The sequence below is a fragment of the Vidua chalybeata genome, chromosome 8, assembly GCF_026979565.1.
Source record: "Vidua chalybeata isolate OUT-0048 chromosome 8, bVidCha1 merged haplotype, whole genome shotgun sequence".
Taxonomy (NCBI): domain Eukaryota; kingdom Metazoa; phylum Chordata; class Aves; order Passeriformes; family Viduidae; genus Vidua; species Vidua chalybeata.
In genome coordinates this window covers 18,542,960-18,559,933 of record NC_071537.1, presented here as the reverse complement: position 1 = coordinate 18,559,933, position 16,974 = coordinate 18,542,960, and the positions used below count along the sequence as shown (strand labels likewise).

The 16,974-nt window shown below is 39.2% G+C and overlaps 1 protein-coding gene across 1 annotated transcript; it reads left to right on the top strand.

Annotated features, from left to right (window-relative positions):
• Positions 1-4,438: 4,438 nt before the first annotated feature.
• On the top strand, positions 4,439-5,701 carry NPY4R2 (neuropeptide Y receptor Y4-2). The gene has a single exon (XM_053949481.1). It carries the CDS (start codon positions 4,439-4,441, stop codon positions 5,570-5,572), a length of 1,134 nt encoding a protein of 377 aa, XP_053805456.1. The 3' UTR covers positions 5,573-5,701.
• The last annotated feature ends 11,273 nt before the right edge of the window (positions 5,702-16,974 follow it).

The window sequence follows — 16,974 nt, the reverse complement described above, 5'->3', positions numbered from 1 at the left end:
GAACCTTTCCATTGCTTCTTTTTTATTTTTTCCTAGCAGACAACAGGCAGCTTTACTCCCAGTAATTGCTGCAACTCTTTAAATAAGTAATACAATCACTGCATGTCTTTAGGAATTGCTTCTCTCAGAATGTCTTATGGACTGAAAGCCAGTTGTTTGAGCAACTAGTTAGGCTCTGAGGTAGATAAGCAAGAGTTTCTAAGTACCAGATAATGAAGCCAGACACTGCAAACATGTTTTTTTCTTTGACTAATGTCTGATGTGGAAATTGGCTTCCACAGTCCATCACAACTCTGGAGACTGTTATTTGATCACAGGCAGTGGATGATGACAATCAGCTTTGCAAAAATGACCCACCCTTTTCCAGTGGGCACATAGAGCCCAGCATCTGTAGCAGTCCCCTGCTTTATCCGGAAAAAAAAGTTTTTATAGGGGTTTTCATAGGATGTCTTTGAGTCCAGAGGTCTCTCAAAAGAGCAGTCATGCATTAACTGCTTGAAGCCACTTATGGTCTAGCAGTCTCCTTAAAACTGAGGGTTTTATTTTCTTCCCTGACTCATTTCTGCAGAATTCCCTTTCCTTTGAGGAATTTTTTTGGAAAGTACAGGATAATGTCCCAGGGCAAGATTTTGAGGTGACAAGTGATAACTTGGTTTCTTTTTTTGAGATAAGCTGAGTGACATTTGTTACTTTAAAAGGCTCTGCTGTTCACCATGACGAACCCTTCAAACTTTGCCTGCTCTTCTTACTTGTTTCCAACACAAAGAGTGATAAATGTCTACAAAAGATGTATGTGGGGAATTGAACTTACACTAAGATTAATTCTGAAAGCTCATTGTCTTCTTCCTTCTGTATCCTGTTCATTTGTTGCAGACCTTTGTGATGCTTGCTTTTTAGAGAAGCTGTCTCATGCTGCATTAAGTAGAGAAGAAACTCTCATGAATGTCTTAGTTTTTGTTACTGAACTCTTTCCCAATATTCATTAAGAGTATTGAACAGGATTCCTCTTTCTTCTTTAAAGACAAATGAGCAAAAAACAAGCAAAAATCTCTCTCCCTCAGTAAACAGATTTAGGAGATATACTTCTTTCTCCTACAAGCCAAATAAATATTGCTTCACTTTCTGGGGAAAAAAGCTGTTTTTCTCTTAGACCATAATCTCACTAGTATGTTTTCTGGGGTAATCAACAAACCTTCAAAACAATGAGGGGACTAACACCCTTGTTCCCACTGCACTGGTGATTCGCTATATTAGCTCACCTTTGATTCAAATGTCTAAACAGAATATGCACACATTGCTTTTTACTGGCTCTTGATTTAGAATAAACTGAATGGCAACCAAACACCTTGAAAACCAAACACATCATTTGGGAGTGACTACCCTTGAGGATCTGCCACCCAAGGATACCATAATAGGATGCATGAGTGTAAGGTCACTGCAGTAATTATTTTTCTGTTTTTCTGGGACTGCATTTTACATTATGGTTGCTGGAACAGGAGTTAAAAGAGCTCTACAGACACAGGTGATCTATGCATTGACTTTTCCCTAGACATCAGGTTGGCAGGTGGTTTAAAGCACCTTATGGTGCATCACAGGTTCCCTTGAGACACTGAACAAGTCATATCCCATCTTCCTCTCACAGTCCCCTTATCTGTCATAAGAGGGTGATAATTCCTTATTTACCTCTGGGCAGTACCATAAGAGTGAATGCCCAGGAAGTGCCTGCCAGTCACCTGGTGGGGGATACCATAGAATGCAAGGTGTTAAAAGAGACCAACAACACACACTGCAGAACCTTCAGAGATGCTCTTTATCCCCACCACACTTACCATTGGTGACCAACACACAGCCACACTCAGTCTTTGGAATTTCTCTTGGAAATGTACTCCATAAACCGGTGGGATCTGGCTTCTACTTTTCAGGTGGCTCCACCACTTTCTTTTTTTTCCTTCAGCATTATTAGTTCTCACTGTTGCTTCAGCATATCCAAAAGTGTCTGGGACCCTTGAGAGGGCTTACTCTGTAGACACAGATGTTTGTAATAACTGCACATATTTTCGTATTTTTCAAGCAACAAAAGAGAACCATGTGTTTGTTGTTGAGGATACTGTAGCTAAGGACATAAGGCTGGGACCGTAGTAAAAAGCTCATGTGTTTTGTTTACAGCAAAATCTATTTGTCCTGTCCAAATGCCAGGACTTATCTCTTCTGACTGGTACAAAATAACATTGCAGGCTGCCCATCCCTTAGCTCTAGTTTGCTTGCAGCATCTCCACTGGCCAGAAATCATTAAAAACGATGGGACTGGTTGAAGGTTTTTCATTCTATATCCATTTTCACACTGAAACAGACCACCATACCCTCTCCATATGTGAACACGGAACCCATACATCACCATTGCTGCTTCTTTTTCTTCCAGATAGTGTATCAATCTGTTCACATGGATTGGGCAACAACACAAAAATGAATGGATAGAAGGAGTCACACCTATATCCTCAATTTGGAAAATTTTCTTTCCCCCTCTTTAATGAAGATGTAAACTACTGAGGAAATGAAAGACTATGGAAAGAAATATTTTGCTTGTGTGACTGTCTTGATTGCCTTGATGACAGAAAGATAAAGAGAGATAGAATGAGATAAATCAACAGGTCTAGCAAAGTAACAAAAGAATTTACTGTATTTGCTCATTTTTGCTGATCAAGCAGAACAATGATCCCAAAGCATCTTTTTATTTACTGCACACTATTGCTTTCTTTAGTTCCTGAGAGGCAACATCTCTAGAAAACAATAAAATTCATAATGGGCAAGACAAGGCAAAGAAAAAGATATAAGGATAGTGGGTGCTTTTTGTACAGTACTGGTTATCTTTAGGCATGCAGTTGTTTAACAATAAATGCTACTTAATTGAAGTGATAAGCTCACTATACCATGTTATTTATGTATTCATACCATGGTCAGTTGGTTTTTTTCTGAATCTCAGGCATTTTTCACCATCCCACAAACTTGAGTGATATTTAATCATTGAGGAAAGTGTCATGCAGTGGTTAAATAGTGTCATTCCCCAAGTATTTATTTACTTTTCATACTACAAGTCCTTGTACAGCACGGAACTGCCTCTGGCCTGATGAGAACTCCCAGCAGAGTCAGATTTTTTTTTTTTCTTTGATTCCTGGATACAGAGGATTTGGACTCAAGGGTCAGGATTATAAAGTAGCCTTTGCTATGGCTCACAGGAGTCATCTGGGGAAGCTGAGGCAGTTCTGTGACTGAGACTTCCAAAAGTATGCAGCACCAATTTACTCCATGGGTTCAGCTCCCTGAATCCCACTGAAAGTCCCAGCTCATGGCTTGCAGCAGTGAGTTTGAAGCAGACCTGTCTGTGCAGGAACACCATCTAGCAGATAGAACATGCTTTTACAACAAATTTGTAAAAAAAAAGAAAAAAAAAAAAAAGCAAAATTATGCTGAGGGAGAATCAATAAAAATCTTCCGAGAAGGAATTAAAAGACACTATCAAAATCACTCACTCTTAAAGCCAAAATCGGGGAACTGGACTGTATTTCTGATAACCCTGTCATGGTCACATTACGGGAGATATCAGTGCTTTATGGGCACTGGAGTTCATCCGGAATGAGGAAACAAGAAATTTGGACTGCAGTTCCCATGACCTATCACAGCTGTGTAGAAGCTGGGAAATGTTGAAATTATTTTGAATTATTTTAGACTTTTTAAAATTTTCCCATGATATCCATCCAGAGAATGAGCCTGAATTTTTGCATGGTGATTGTCTTGCTCAAACGTAAGTTCTGGCTGCAATTACAAATGCATTTCACAGAAGATATTTTAATGTTGGCTTTGTGCACCTAATATGCCTCGCTTTGCACATTTACCTTCAGCTGTGCTAAATATCAATGCAGCCTCACAATGTCATCTGCCAGTTTTGGATCAGAACCTTGCAAAACCAGAATTGCACACAATTTTACCCTGGGTGGATTTTGATCCAGTTTTCTTCTATCACCACTCTACTGCATTAGTGATGTTCAAGATACTGCACTGAGTGAAATAATGAAGTTAAGATATTCTTAAATCCATGGGGCAACCTCACAATGAATAAACATGGTCATAATTCAATAGAGTTGCACAGACTTTCATACCACAGTGTAGCAAAGGGCTCAATTTTATGATCTAATAAACTATGTAAGAGGGAGCTGCAGAATATACACAAAATCCCTGGCATTTGCTTCCCTGTCTCCCTCCTTACCCTTTTGACTAATTTCTTGCAGCATAACTAAACATATTTTTTCTTTTCCTTTCCTTTGCAGATATACCCAGACCTTCCACAGCCAGACAGAACAGATATAACGCTTTTAGGCCGGCTCCAGAAGACTCAGACTGTGTTTGACTACCACCCTTTTGGATAAATATTTTGGGATTCAAGATGAATAAGACAAGGGCTGTTAATGATGTTTTTCATTTCCTGATCAACAAGAACTGGAGCTCAAGCCGAAGCTTTCCTATGAACATTTCTAATCAGTGCATGAACATCACTGACCTTACTGTCTTTCTGGCCACCTCTTACAGCTTGGAGACTGTTCTGGGCATTGTGGGAAACATCTGTCTGATTGCTGTCATTGCCAGGCAGAAGGAAAAGGCAAATGTCACCAATATCCTAATTTCCAACTTAATAATTTCAGACTTGTTTATGTGTCTTGTCTGCCTGCCTTTCACTGTTGTTTACACCATGATGGACTACTGGATATTTGGAGAAGTCATGTGCAAAATGACCTCTTTCACTCAGTGCACAACTGTGACAGTGTCAATCCTTTCCCTTGTCCTTATTGCTCTGGAAAGACACCAGCTCATCATAAACCCGACTGGCTGGAGGCCAAATACCTCCCAAGCCTACCTAGGAATTGGAGTGATTTGGACTTTAGCATGTCTCATGTCCCTACCCTTTTTGACCACATCCATCTTGTCTAATGAGTTGTATGAGCAGCTCTCACACTTCATGAATTTTTCCACTGATAAGGCAATATGTATCAACTCGTGGCCTTCTGAGCAGCACAAACTTATCTACACTACCACTTTACTGCTCTTGCAATATTGCATCCCTCTGTTCTTCATTATCCTTTGCTACCTGCGTATCTACTTACGCCTGCAGAAGAGAAAGGACATGTTTGAGAAGAGTGAGTACAGCAACCGAGCAGTCCAGCTGAGAAGGATAAACATTTTGCTAGCATCCATGGTTGCTGCTTTTGCTGTTTGCTGGCTACCACTGCATGTTTTCAACACCATTGTGGACTGGAATTACAAAATCATTTCGCCTTGCCACCACAACCTGATCTTCTCATTGTGCCACTTGGTAGCTATGGCTTCTACCTGTGTCAACCCTGTTATCTATGGTTTCCTAAACAGCAACTTCAAAAAAGAAGTGAAGTCACTGATTCTGAGCTGCCAGCATAATTCAGTAACTGCCTCAATGGAAGAATATGATCATTTGCCTTTATCCACCATGCAGACTGAAATTTCCAAGGGGTCACTGATGTTGAACTGCAGGCACAATTCTATCTAATGAGCAGAAAACATTTCAGAAGGGTGCACTGACACCACACACCAATTATTACCTGTGGGTATATAAAGCAACTGGTGATGCCACAGCTGGGATGTGAACAGGAAGCCATCACTACCTGATTTTTGGAAGAACAAGCCAAGTAATGTTGTAAATGTTCACAGTTGCTGCTGTGGTGCACAAGCTTTTCGTGTCACTGAGGTGGTACAGACACTGAGGAGATTGGGCTGATGTATAGGCAGCTGCTCTAAGATCCGTGACTAAGCCGTGGCTGCACAGAGGCTGACACAGGTTCATCAGTGAAACTTATATCTCTAACATGGCTGCAGTAGAAAACCAGATTTCCAGTTTCATCACTGCAGGCTGCCAAAAGCTGTGTTGGAGAAGACTCAGTTTTTCAGTATTAGTAAGATTTTTATGCACAGCTGACACACCAGTGGAACAGAGATATGTAAATATCAATTTTTTCTACCACCTCTCACAGCCCATTAAGTTACAGTAATCTTTCAGATCTTCACATAAAACAACTGCCTGTTTCTGTGAAACTTCACTCTCTGCCATAGGCTTGAGAATAGTCATTGCCTCTGCAAGTAGGGACAAGGAACAATGACCCTGGTATGTAAAGAAGACAGTCACTTATGAAGAATGGCAGCAAATGAAAATGTTATTTGATGGATTAAACTCAAAATGCATTGAGATGATACTGAGAACTATTTTATAGCATGTGAAAAACAGTTGTAGATCTACATGGAAATGAGTCAGTTCCCACTGCTGTCAATCACCAAGCTCTGCAATGCTAGAACTTCATGCCATGATGGTACAAGATGGCCAGATTACAGAGTTGTTCCAGGACTTGGTAGCAACATTACATTCTGCTTCATCATCTTCTTGTTACTTTAACTGCAACGTATCTAATTCAGAAGGTCAGAATGAGCATGAAAACTTGTTTGTGGAAATCATGTGTTTACAGAATGGCTACACTTCCAAAGAAATAAGCATATGCATGGAGAATTTGAGTTTTCTTAAAAAATAAAACCTGATGTCAGATATCAGTCCCACTCACTGGCATCAGCAACACAGGTGAAGCTGAAATCCCAACAAATCAATAGAAGGTCAATGAAAATACACAGGTGGAATCCAGGTCAGGCTGAAGCCAAGCCAAATAGGTAGTACTGTCAATTGCTCTAGTAAAATAAAGGTTAAATTTTTTCACAGCTGTGTTATTTGTAGCCTTTGTTCGTGAAACCTACAAACTATAAACTCTTTTTAACCTCTGGAGCCACAGAAATTGCTCAGTGACTACTAAGAAACCAAGGCATGCCCAAGAAGGCCATACTGAGGTACAGATTTAAAAAAAACCAAAACAGGTAGCAAGTGCAAAAAGGAGACCAACCAGTTCAATGCTAATGAAATACTGAAGCATATTCTGTCCTGATTTCCTAAACTAACCTTAGCAGAAGACTGGACTAGGTGGTCAGCTGAGGTTATTTCCAACATGAATTGTGCTTTGATAAGCAGTGGTTACTTGTTGCAGGTTTGCATGGAGCTGAAGATATCCAGTGTATAGTTATGCAAACAACTAGAAATTGTTGGCAGATCTGTGATTAGACAAATAGGTATAAAGATAGGCGAGGAAAATGTTTCTTCCCATGCTGTGAACTGACAGGAATATGGATGCTGAGCAGAGTATCTGAGGACAAGAGCAAACCCCTGTTATAAGGCAGCAAGAGCTAGTATATCCTCAGCTGGCAGAAGTAAAAGTTAACCCCTTGCCATGAGCTGGGTGCACAGATTTCAGCAGTAAAACTTGAAGTTTGGCCTTGAATTCTTGTGTGCAGAATCTTACAGCAGAAACTTTTTTGATGCAGCCACCCCTGTAATTCTGGCCAGAACCTGTATATCTCAGTAAGAGACTTGGTGTGTGATTACATTTTATATCTTCCTCAACTATGTGGCAAGACATTTTTGCTTTTTTCAAATGGATTCCAGCTTTCTTTTATTTTCTTTGTTACTTGCTATGCTATGCTAAGAAGTTGTTTGTCTTGATTGGTTTGCATGCAATGTGATTTCTAGACTGGACATTGAGTCTACTAGAAACAGAACAAGAGGACTCTTATATTAGATGCATCTTGAAATTTGCTACTGTAACCAAAACCACCATGGGATGCTGAGTAGCACAAAATACAGCAGCTCCTCCTAATCAGTGTGAGTTACATCAAAACTGTGCTATATTACTTCAAGGCTTAAATACTGTTTCAACTTTGTCGTTGTTTTGCATTTAGAATCAACTTAAGTAATTGAGTAATTCTGCCTGTTTTTCGCACTTGTTAGAATTCCAGCACTTAGCTAAGGTGTCTGTAAAGCTATTGTAAGAATACTCTGCTAAACACAAACAAGATACATGGTCTTAAGCGTATAACTTTTCAAGCACCAGTGTCTTAAATGGAAACACAATTACCTTTAGCATTTGCACTTCCATGAACCTGTATTTGTCACTAGTTCTAAGTGAAAACTTTTGGTAAAATGCTTACAGCATAGCAGAGACCTGCCACTAGAGCTATGCACTGGCATTGTGCATCAGATCCGAGTTCTTCCTGCAAAGGGTAGAAATATGAGCGAGATCTGACACTGTTTAACTGTAATTCACGTGGCCATTTGTTTCCATGAACACAAGTAGATACATAAAGCAAGCAGATCCAACTTTACACTAACACAAACACAAACGGATGTTATCTTCCTCTCGTAATTAAGCAAAGTGTCAAGTTTGGAGTCAACTACTGTTTATTGCTAACTGACTTTGGACTGGATAAACTACAGGATTTAAACACTAAAAGCCACCAGACTGCACCCATACAACTAACTGCAAAAATGCAGGTCCTCAGAACTCCAGCTGCAGTCTATCCATCTACTTACCATCCTGAGATACATGTTTTTCAACCTCTAAAATTTCCTAAGTAACTAAATAAACTTTAAAGAAAACATACAAAAATAAATATACCTAGGTACCAAAGGACTGAATATGTGACAGGAAAGGTGCCTGTACCAATTCTTCATTCTGTACATACACCAAGGCTTATGCTGCTGTGCACAGATGCAGTAGAGGATACTACTGCCCTGTTAGTTTTTTAAGAACTTCTGTAGCAACTGTTCCCTGTTCCCTCTGAAGGCAAAGTCACAAGGCTGCGTGCAATTATGCCTGCATAGTTGATAGAGCCATTTTTTGTCACTTTGGGGCTTTATGCAGCCAAGGGAGGCTAGGTTTCTTTGGTCCCAGCAGAAGGTAACAGAACAGAAATAGCTTACATACCTCTTATCCATCTGTAAATAACAGATACTGTTAATGTGTAAGAAGCATTGAGCATTTTTGTGTTCATTGTGTACAGTGATGGTTTTGGGTATACTCTTTAAAGTTCTGCTACTGAGTCACAAAAGCAATGATGGAGAAATAGGCAGGAGTTGTGCAAATCATGAGTTCCTACAATTTTGAGACCTTACATTGCCTTTAAAAAAAAAATTCATAATCTTGCCTCTTGTGACACATTATAAGAAGACAGTAACATTTTCAGAGCAAGAGAACAACTTATTGTGTGATATAAACAGCACACTACAGGGAATCTTATAATAACAAATAAAGTAATATTGTCTGTGTCACTTCTCTGTGCCTGCTTCTGTAAAATGATGTAATACTCTTCAGAGTATAAAATACATAAGATTTAGTCCTCAACTAGTGTTTATCAAGAAAAAAACAACTGTATGGTGTGATAAGAGCCACTGATGTGTGAAGGATTAATAATTTGACACATTATTCCAAAGGACAATGGTGCAGTGCAGCTGACAATGGAGGACAGGCAAGCACCAAAAATTCAACATGGAACATTGGAATATTCTGATGCCAGAACTCAAATCATCTTCATAGACTTTTCATATAACACAGGAAGCTGGGTCCTATGTGGGACAGTGTCCTGAACCTCAACCAGAACCACAGCCAGAAAGTAACTGACACTGCTGGGATGAAAACCAATGTGGGACATTTAACAAAATTTTACTGAACTTCATAAAATGCTTTGACTGGGTTAAAAGTATTGGTAAATTTCTCTGACTGGGTTACCTGGCTTGACAGAAAGTAAACCAAGGTACTAGAAAAGACTGCAGATGGTGCTATTAACAGGTTTAGTTTATTACACTTGCACACACAAGGGAAGAGTGCAATAGCAGTATCTGCCTGCCTGCACTGGTGGCATGTGGCATAAACTGCCACAGGGGCTGGCAGCAATGTTGTGCCAGCCATCAGTCACATCTGAAGCGTGGGTTTGCTGTGTGCAAACACAGAGTGCACACACATCTGAGGACTGACACTCGGTGAGAGATTACTGTGAAATAAGATGTCATAGCCTGAGGACCCCTTCAGAGATCCTTTTGCTTTGACCCAAGCGTCTTCTCACAAGATCACCGGGCATTTCATTTTACAGGCCATTCTCTTCAAGTTTCTTATCAATCAAACACTGGCCTGATTTTCATACCAGTATTGATTTCAATGTAAATTTTTGATGCTTAGTATGATGTGTAATCTGGGTTTATATTGTACGAGCATCAAAATCCACAGAGCTTTTATGATCTTCCCTCCCTTTCTCAGTTTGCTCTATAAAGTCACTTATTTCAATTCAGGAAGTCATAAGTAGAATAAGCCTGAGATTTATACTTCTGTACTATGCCTTTCCTGCCAGACAATGCTCATTAGGCCTTAGTCAGAATTGTTTTTTTGTCCTTCCAATAAATGCTTATATGAAGCCCAGTTGCAGCACAGAGATTTTATGATGGAAATCTGTGTTTAAATTTTATTCCAGAGATGTCTACCTTTTCTTTTTTCTTTATAGAACTTTAGTTGATGACACCCACCACTCCTTTGTAAAACAATACTCAGTTAAATAGTGCCACAGTATTTATCACATATGATAGGAAGTATTTTATTCACTAGAAATTGCAACACAGATTACCAGATATGATACTAAAATACCAGATATAATACTAAAAAAAATACCCATGATACACATATAATGATGGCATAATAGTAATATGAATAACTTTTAGAGGAATATCACAAGATGCAAACTGACAGTAAAAAGATGGATTTTCAGTCAAAAGGTATGCTAACAGAGAACATGGAACTTGCACTGTAACTCTTTAAAATAGGACTAGGTTTTATTCTTAAATTCACAGATAAAAAATTCTGTCCTTTGAATATAGTAACTTCGGTTCATGATTTACTGTGTCCCTTATCCAGTCTATGGGAATATGAATCCTCCCTTTTAGGAGCTAGTGGGCAAATACTGCTTCATCATTCATAAGTATTTGTCTTGATTCCATTTCTACAAGGTGATTGCATGTAAAATGCACTTGTCCAATGCCATGCTTTTAGTAAGCTAATAAGTATTGATTCATCTGGCTGATAGGCTGACTTAATGACTAAAATTAATTACATGCACCATATATTTCCTTATATTAAAGATAGATATTAGAAAAGTTCCTGATGTCCTAAAGACCAATACAACCACTTTCTGAAAGACCCTGCATTCACAGCAGAGAGCTGAAAAACACAGGAAAGTTATGTTCTTCCCAGCATCTATGTTAAACTTGAAGGAATTTACACAATCAAGCAAAGACTTTTGCTTAAACTCACAAATACACAGAGTGCTCCAGGAGCATAACGCACATGTACCCCCAGGGCTATGTTTTGGGAAGGCTCCCAGGCTATAAAAATAGCAGAAGCTGGCTAGCACTGTGGTAAAGGTTTTTAGAGCTGGTGAAATGAAATAATACCACCAGTCCCATTTTAAATTCAGCGTGTGCTGAAATCCATCAGGGAAATGCAGCCACATGGTCCCACATTGCGCAACGTCCTTTCATAATAGCCCATATTTCCACAAGCCCCACGCTGCATATGACACAACACACAGGCATGCACAGCCTCCCTACAGGCAAGCTCATCTCCTTGAGCAGACAGAAAAGCCTTCTGTTAAACCTACAAACTGCTAATACAGCTCCTCTGCCTCAGAAACAGTCTGTGAAAGGTGGTTCTTGAGAGGATGAATATGCTTCTATACGCAGCAAGGAAAAGCTTCATGGCATTGTAGTTGCATTCAGCATCTGGGTGAGTTGCTTACAGACACTCCTAAATAAGGGAGTATCTTATTATTTGTGGGAAGGAAGCAAGGAATTACTTGGCTGGAACAAAAGGAAGTCTTCTACGTGTATTTAGAGCAACAGGCAAAGTATTTGCAAACAAACCCCTGATCCAGCTCATGCTCAATTATTTGCACTGCAAAATGAATATATTACATTACAGATTTGCAAAGGTTAAAGTTTAAGTGAGGAAAATTTGAGGTTTTGTGCCTCATTTTCACTGATCAGTTTTCCACAAACCACAATTGGTTAGAACTACAGTACGCACAGCATTCCAGGATTAAAATATACATAAGATCTATCATAAACACACAGTTTCTCAGGATCTGGGCCTTGGAACAAATGTACACAGTGCATTTTAAACATAGGTCCTTAAGAAAATTGATTTTTTATTTTAAAAAATTTCAAAGAACAACTAACAAGGACAAAAATATAGTCTCTCATTATGCAAACAGGTTGAATGAAGTAAAAAAAAAATCGTTTACTTCAAATTATGTGAGGAATAAGTGTGGTTTGGTGTTAAATTTTCTACCGTGCAGTACTTCCTAGGTCAACATTAGTTTCACTAGAAAGAACAAAAGGAACAGTAATGATAAACACTGCAAAGCACACAGGAGTGCACTGCTGTGACTGGTAAATGGTATGGCTTGTGGCAGTTCTGAACTGCTGAGAGCTTCTCTTTAGTTTGATAAGAAGGAACGTGCCTTTGTTTCAATCAGCTTAACTCAGTATCAATTTTTATAAATAGAATTCACCTGAAAGAGATCATAGGTGGCATCTGAGCACACAGAGAGAGTATTTGAGCTTAAAGGACAGGTTTAAGACATTAACCATAATCCTCTTGTATCTAGGAGATCATGCAAAGTCTTTATTAGTTTTTATTTAGACTTGGAAACAAATCAATTGATGCTTTGATTCAGCCATGAGCTTGACTGGCTGCATTCACTTTTGTCTGTATAGTCTGTTATTAAAGGTAGGGAATGAAAAGAACCACTCTGGTGCTTATTTTAAGCACACTTATCAGCAGCAATCTCCTATTTTATACTAAGAGCAAACACTGTTTAATATATCCTTTTATAACTAAATACAAATTACTAAGGGGTCAATAAGTGCTATGGGGTCAATAAGTGGTACCAGCTTCCAGGAACATCCTTTCTTTATCAAACCTTTTTTTTTTTTTAATAGCATTTATAATATCTATTCAGGAAAACACTGTCAACTGTTTTAATAGAGGTTTACAAATCACTGCTTTGTTAGGAAAGAATGTCTGTGTTGCATCCTCTGTTAATATGCTTCAATTGTAAATAACTGCCAGCAGCAGTTATCTCCTACAATAAACTCCAGGCCTCCCAGTGCCATGAGGATACACAGAAATTAAGTGTAGGCAACTACTCTTAATTTCCACCTACAGGAGCACATGAGCTTGGACACCACTGGATGGTTTCCTACACGCCACAAGGACATGCATGGACATTCACACACACTCACAGTGCAGCCACAGCCACAGACCTGCTCTTTGCCACACAAGACAGTAGGCATGTGCAGCTAACTAACTTCTGAGAACAGAATACACTAACAAATTAAGTAGGTGCACACCTTACCTTTCTTTTCAGAGCCCTGAAGACACAGGGCTGATAATTTTGCTCACCTGTGTGCACTACAAATACAGCTTTCTGCTGCTAAAGAAACTGTGCAGGGAAGTGAGGAGGGGCCTTACACACACTGCCCACACATCAGCTGCTCAGCAGTCCAGTCAGGGAAGGGCATGGCCTTGCCCAAGCTGCTGATGCACACCTGATGGAACAGGGTTTTGGGAGGCACAGGCTGGCCAGCTCCCATTCTGCAGGCAGCAGCAGCGACTGGGAAGGGGAATGGCTCATCAGTGGTGACAAAACCAAGAGTATTCCCACATGGTCAGAGCAGGATTTCAGAGGGACCAGGGAAGTGACACAAAGCAGAGGTCTAAGGTTAGGCAGAGCTTTGAGGATCCTTTCTTGGAGTGTAGATGCCCAAGCTCCATCTAAATCTAATATTAAATTCAGCTCCAAAGTGACATGCTAAAGTCACACAGGGAGCTTGTATCTGAGCAGCTGTTGAACCCAGTCCTACACCAGCACACTAATCAATAATCTATTTCCTCCTTAACCATACCTAAATCTCTGAAAACTGCAGCTCCAGCATGTTCAATCCAGAATAGACTCAGGGGTAAGAGCAATGGAAAGGAGATGGGGATGTACAAGGTGACCTAAATAAGTATGGGCAGTCACACAACTGGAACAATTAAAATTATTCCCCTTCTTGGGGAGTCACATGGTTTTATAATTAACTTAGTTTGAATGAGTTTATTTCTTGCAGGTTCTGTAGTACTAATGAACCACCTAGCCCCTGAGGAACACCTACCTGTGCAGAACTTGATAGATATGTTTTCACAAAATTTTAATTCTTGTTTGGTTAACCATTAGACCTCCTCAGCTGCACCCAAAGAAAGCAAAGGTTTTGTATGCTCTATCTCCATAAGAAGAGTACCCAATATGTACAGTGAGCTGAAGACAGAGGTCTGATTTTTTCAGTTAGTTAACATCAGATGACATATAGTCCTGTTTTCTGCAAGAGACAGCAAAAGTCAGTGTGCAATTATACATGATGGATCTAGGCATCATGCTGGTCTCTTCTCAGCTTTCCCCTCAATCACTTGTTCATTATCCTGTGGGCTGGGACAGTACAGCCCAGCAGAGCTGGAAACTGCATAGCTGAACTGGCAAGCATTTAAAAATAAGACTTAAAAAAAATATTTTAAAGCTCTGTTTGTTATTTTTGACTTTGTCTTATCATTGATCCAGTTAATCAGTGATCCTATAAAGAATTTTATCATTACAAATAAAGAGAGAGTGACTTCTTACATAATAAAAAAAGCAGAGGGGAATGTTGGGGACTTAGATGAACTTTACCACCAAAGTCAACATTCTGCCTAATGAAACACACAGCCTCTGGATTTGTACTTTACCTATACTGAGGGGACTGTTATCAGAAACTTCACAGAAACACAGAGGGAAGAGGGAAGGGACCTCTTGATGCTACCTTGTCCAACCCCTAAGTTCAAGCAGGGTTGCCACAAGCAAGATACTCAGGACTATGTTTGGATGGGGTTTTTAATATCTGCATGGATGGAAATTCCATCACTGCCCTGGCCAGCTTTGTTCCAGTGCTGCCATTGTGCACAGGCAAATTGTATTGCTGCTTCATCTCACTGTCTTCAGTTACAATCTTCAGCACGTGAAAAACAGCAGCAATTGCAATGTCTGCAGAAATTGCAATGGGATGTGACTGGTTTACACCTACTGGAAGTCTGTCCACTACTTAGCTTTCTTTCAGTCCAAGTTTCTCACTAGTATTTGATATTGAAAATTCAGCCCTAGTTCAGCTGCTGGCTCATACTGCCCATCTAGGATCACACTAGCTTGCTGACAACTGTTTTAAAGTTTATTACCAAATATGCTGCCTTTGAACTTATTGAAATTTAGACCTAACTTGCATGATTCTGTTTCCTTAAAACCATAGATTTTGTTTGGTGGAGGTATGTCATTGGACAGTGTTGAATGTATAACCATGATGATACTAACTCCAAAATCTAAGATAGAACAATTAGATTCTTTTTCTACTAAAATATGAATAAAACACCTCAATGACCAACAGCTTTATTTGTTGCTTTATTTGTTATTTGCTGTTATTTGTTGCTTTATTTCATATCCTTGCAAACACTTTCAAGATTAACATCTGGCAGCATTTTCCATTCAGCCATTTATATCTGGCAGATTTTTTTCCCTGTTGGGTACAATATGAAGTTCATGGGTGTCATTTGCTGGAGTATTCTGGTAAAAGGAGCTGGAAGTCAATAGAAGGATTGAAGGTCATGTCTAATACTTTCACAAGAGAAGGACTGTGGTTGTCTTGTGTTACTTTGAGGAGATCATCCCTGCAGCTCCTTGAGAAATGGACTGGATGCATTAGACCAGCAAAACACCAGGTTATCTTTCCTTTTGATGGGGTCCTATTTTTTAAAAGCAATTTTTTTCCTAAGCTGTCCTGTTTAGATAGTACTAATAACATTAAGCTAAATTGGTTCCTTGGGAGATGTCCCAATTAAATGGCTATCCTAATTAAGCACATCCTGATTAAGCAAAAGATCCTATAATTATAATAATAGCATGTAATAAAAACTGGCCCATAGTTCTGCTCAGACAGAAAGCATTTTGCAAGCCTTATTTACAGGAACCACTTTATCCAGCATTGAAACACAACCAGCTCTTGGGTGAAATGCAACATCTGTTTAACAATGTGCAGTAGAACTGGACAGGCTTTCAGAGCAGGCAAATGAAAAATTCTGCACCACACTGACAACACAGACAATGTTATGATAAAGCAGAAGGTACTTAGCATGTAATTTTGATGAAGTATTTTGACTGATCTTAGCAGAATTGCTGCAGTATTTACAATTGCTTCCCATTATCACAAGTTCAACAAAAAGGGTGTTTTATAGAAGCTTCTAACAAATATTTAAGCTCCATACTAAATGGAGGAAAAGTACCCCACGTTGAACTTTTGCCTTCTAAGTTCTGAAAAAAGAATCTCATTCCTATACTGCCACAATGTAATTTTTATCAACTTAAGATGCCAAGGAGAGTTCAGAACAAGAAGCCAAATAGAGTCTGGTAGAAGTACTAGTGTGAAAAGTCAGTTTTCTCCAATGAGCTGTAAAGCTGAGCTCCTGACCCTCTGTAGTTATTGTCAATATATGGCATGTTTTTTGAGCACTACTGTGCCAGAGGGAATTCCGATTGTGTGGTTTGGATGCTGTTCATGCTCCAGCTTGCCTAATTGTATTTGTCTGGCTTAGATCCTCTCTTGATCACACTGGGGTAGGACAACCTCATTATTTTTAGTTTGTCCTACACAGCACTGTAGAGAAGATGTTGAGTAATTCTCAGTAAGTAATAAGAGTTGAATAAACAAATATAAAAAATATATTTACTTATTAAAATTACCCCTTTTTGGCTTCCTAATGACAAAAGAGCAGAAACAAGGAATTAACATGAAACTCATACCCCTAAGTGTCAGCTGACAATAACTGAATTAATATAAATGTTAGCAGTCATCAGCATAAGGTAAATTATCACTGAACAGGAAAATTGGTGAAGTCCACCACAAATCATTATTCCAGAGAGTAA

Bases quoted from the DNA above. Each gene is read 5' to 3' on its own strand.
- NPY4R2 (XM_053949481.1), top strand. From the start codon at position 4,439: ATGAATAAGACAAGGGCTGTTAATGATGTTTTTCATTTCCTGATCAAC.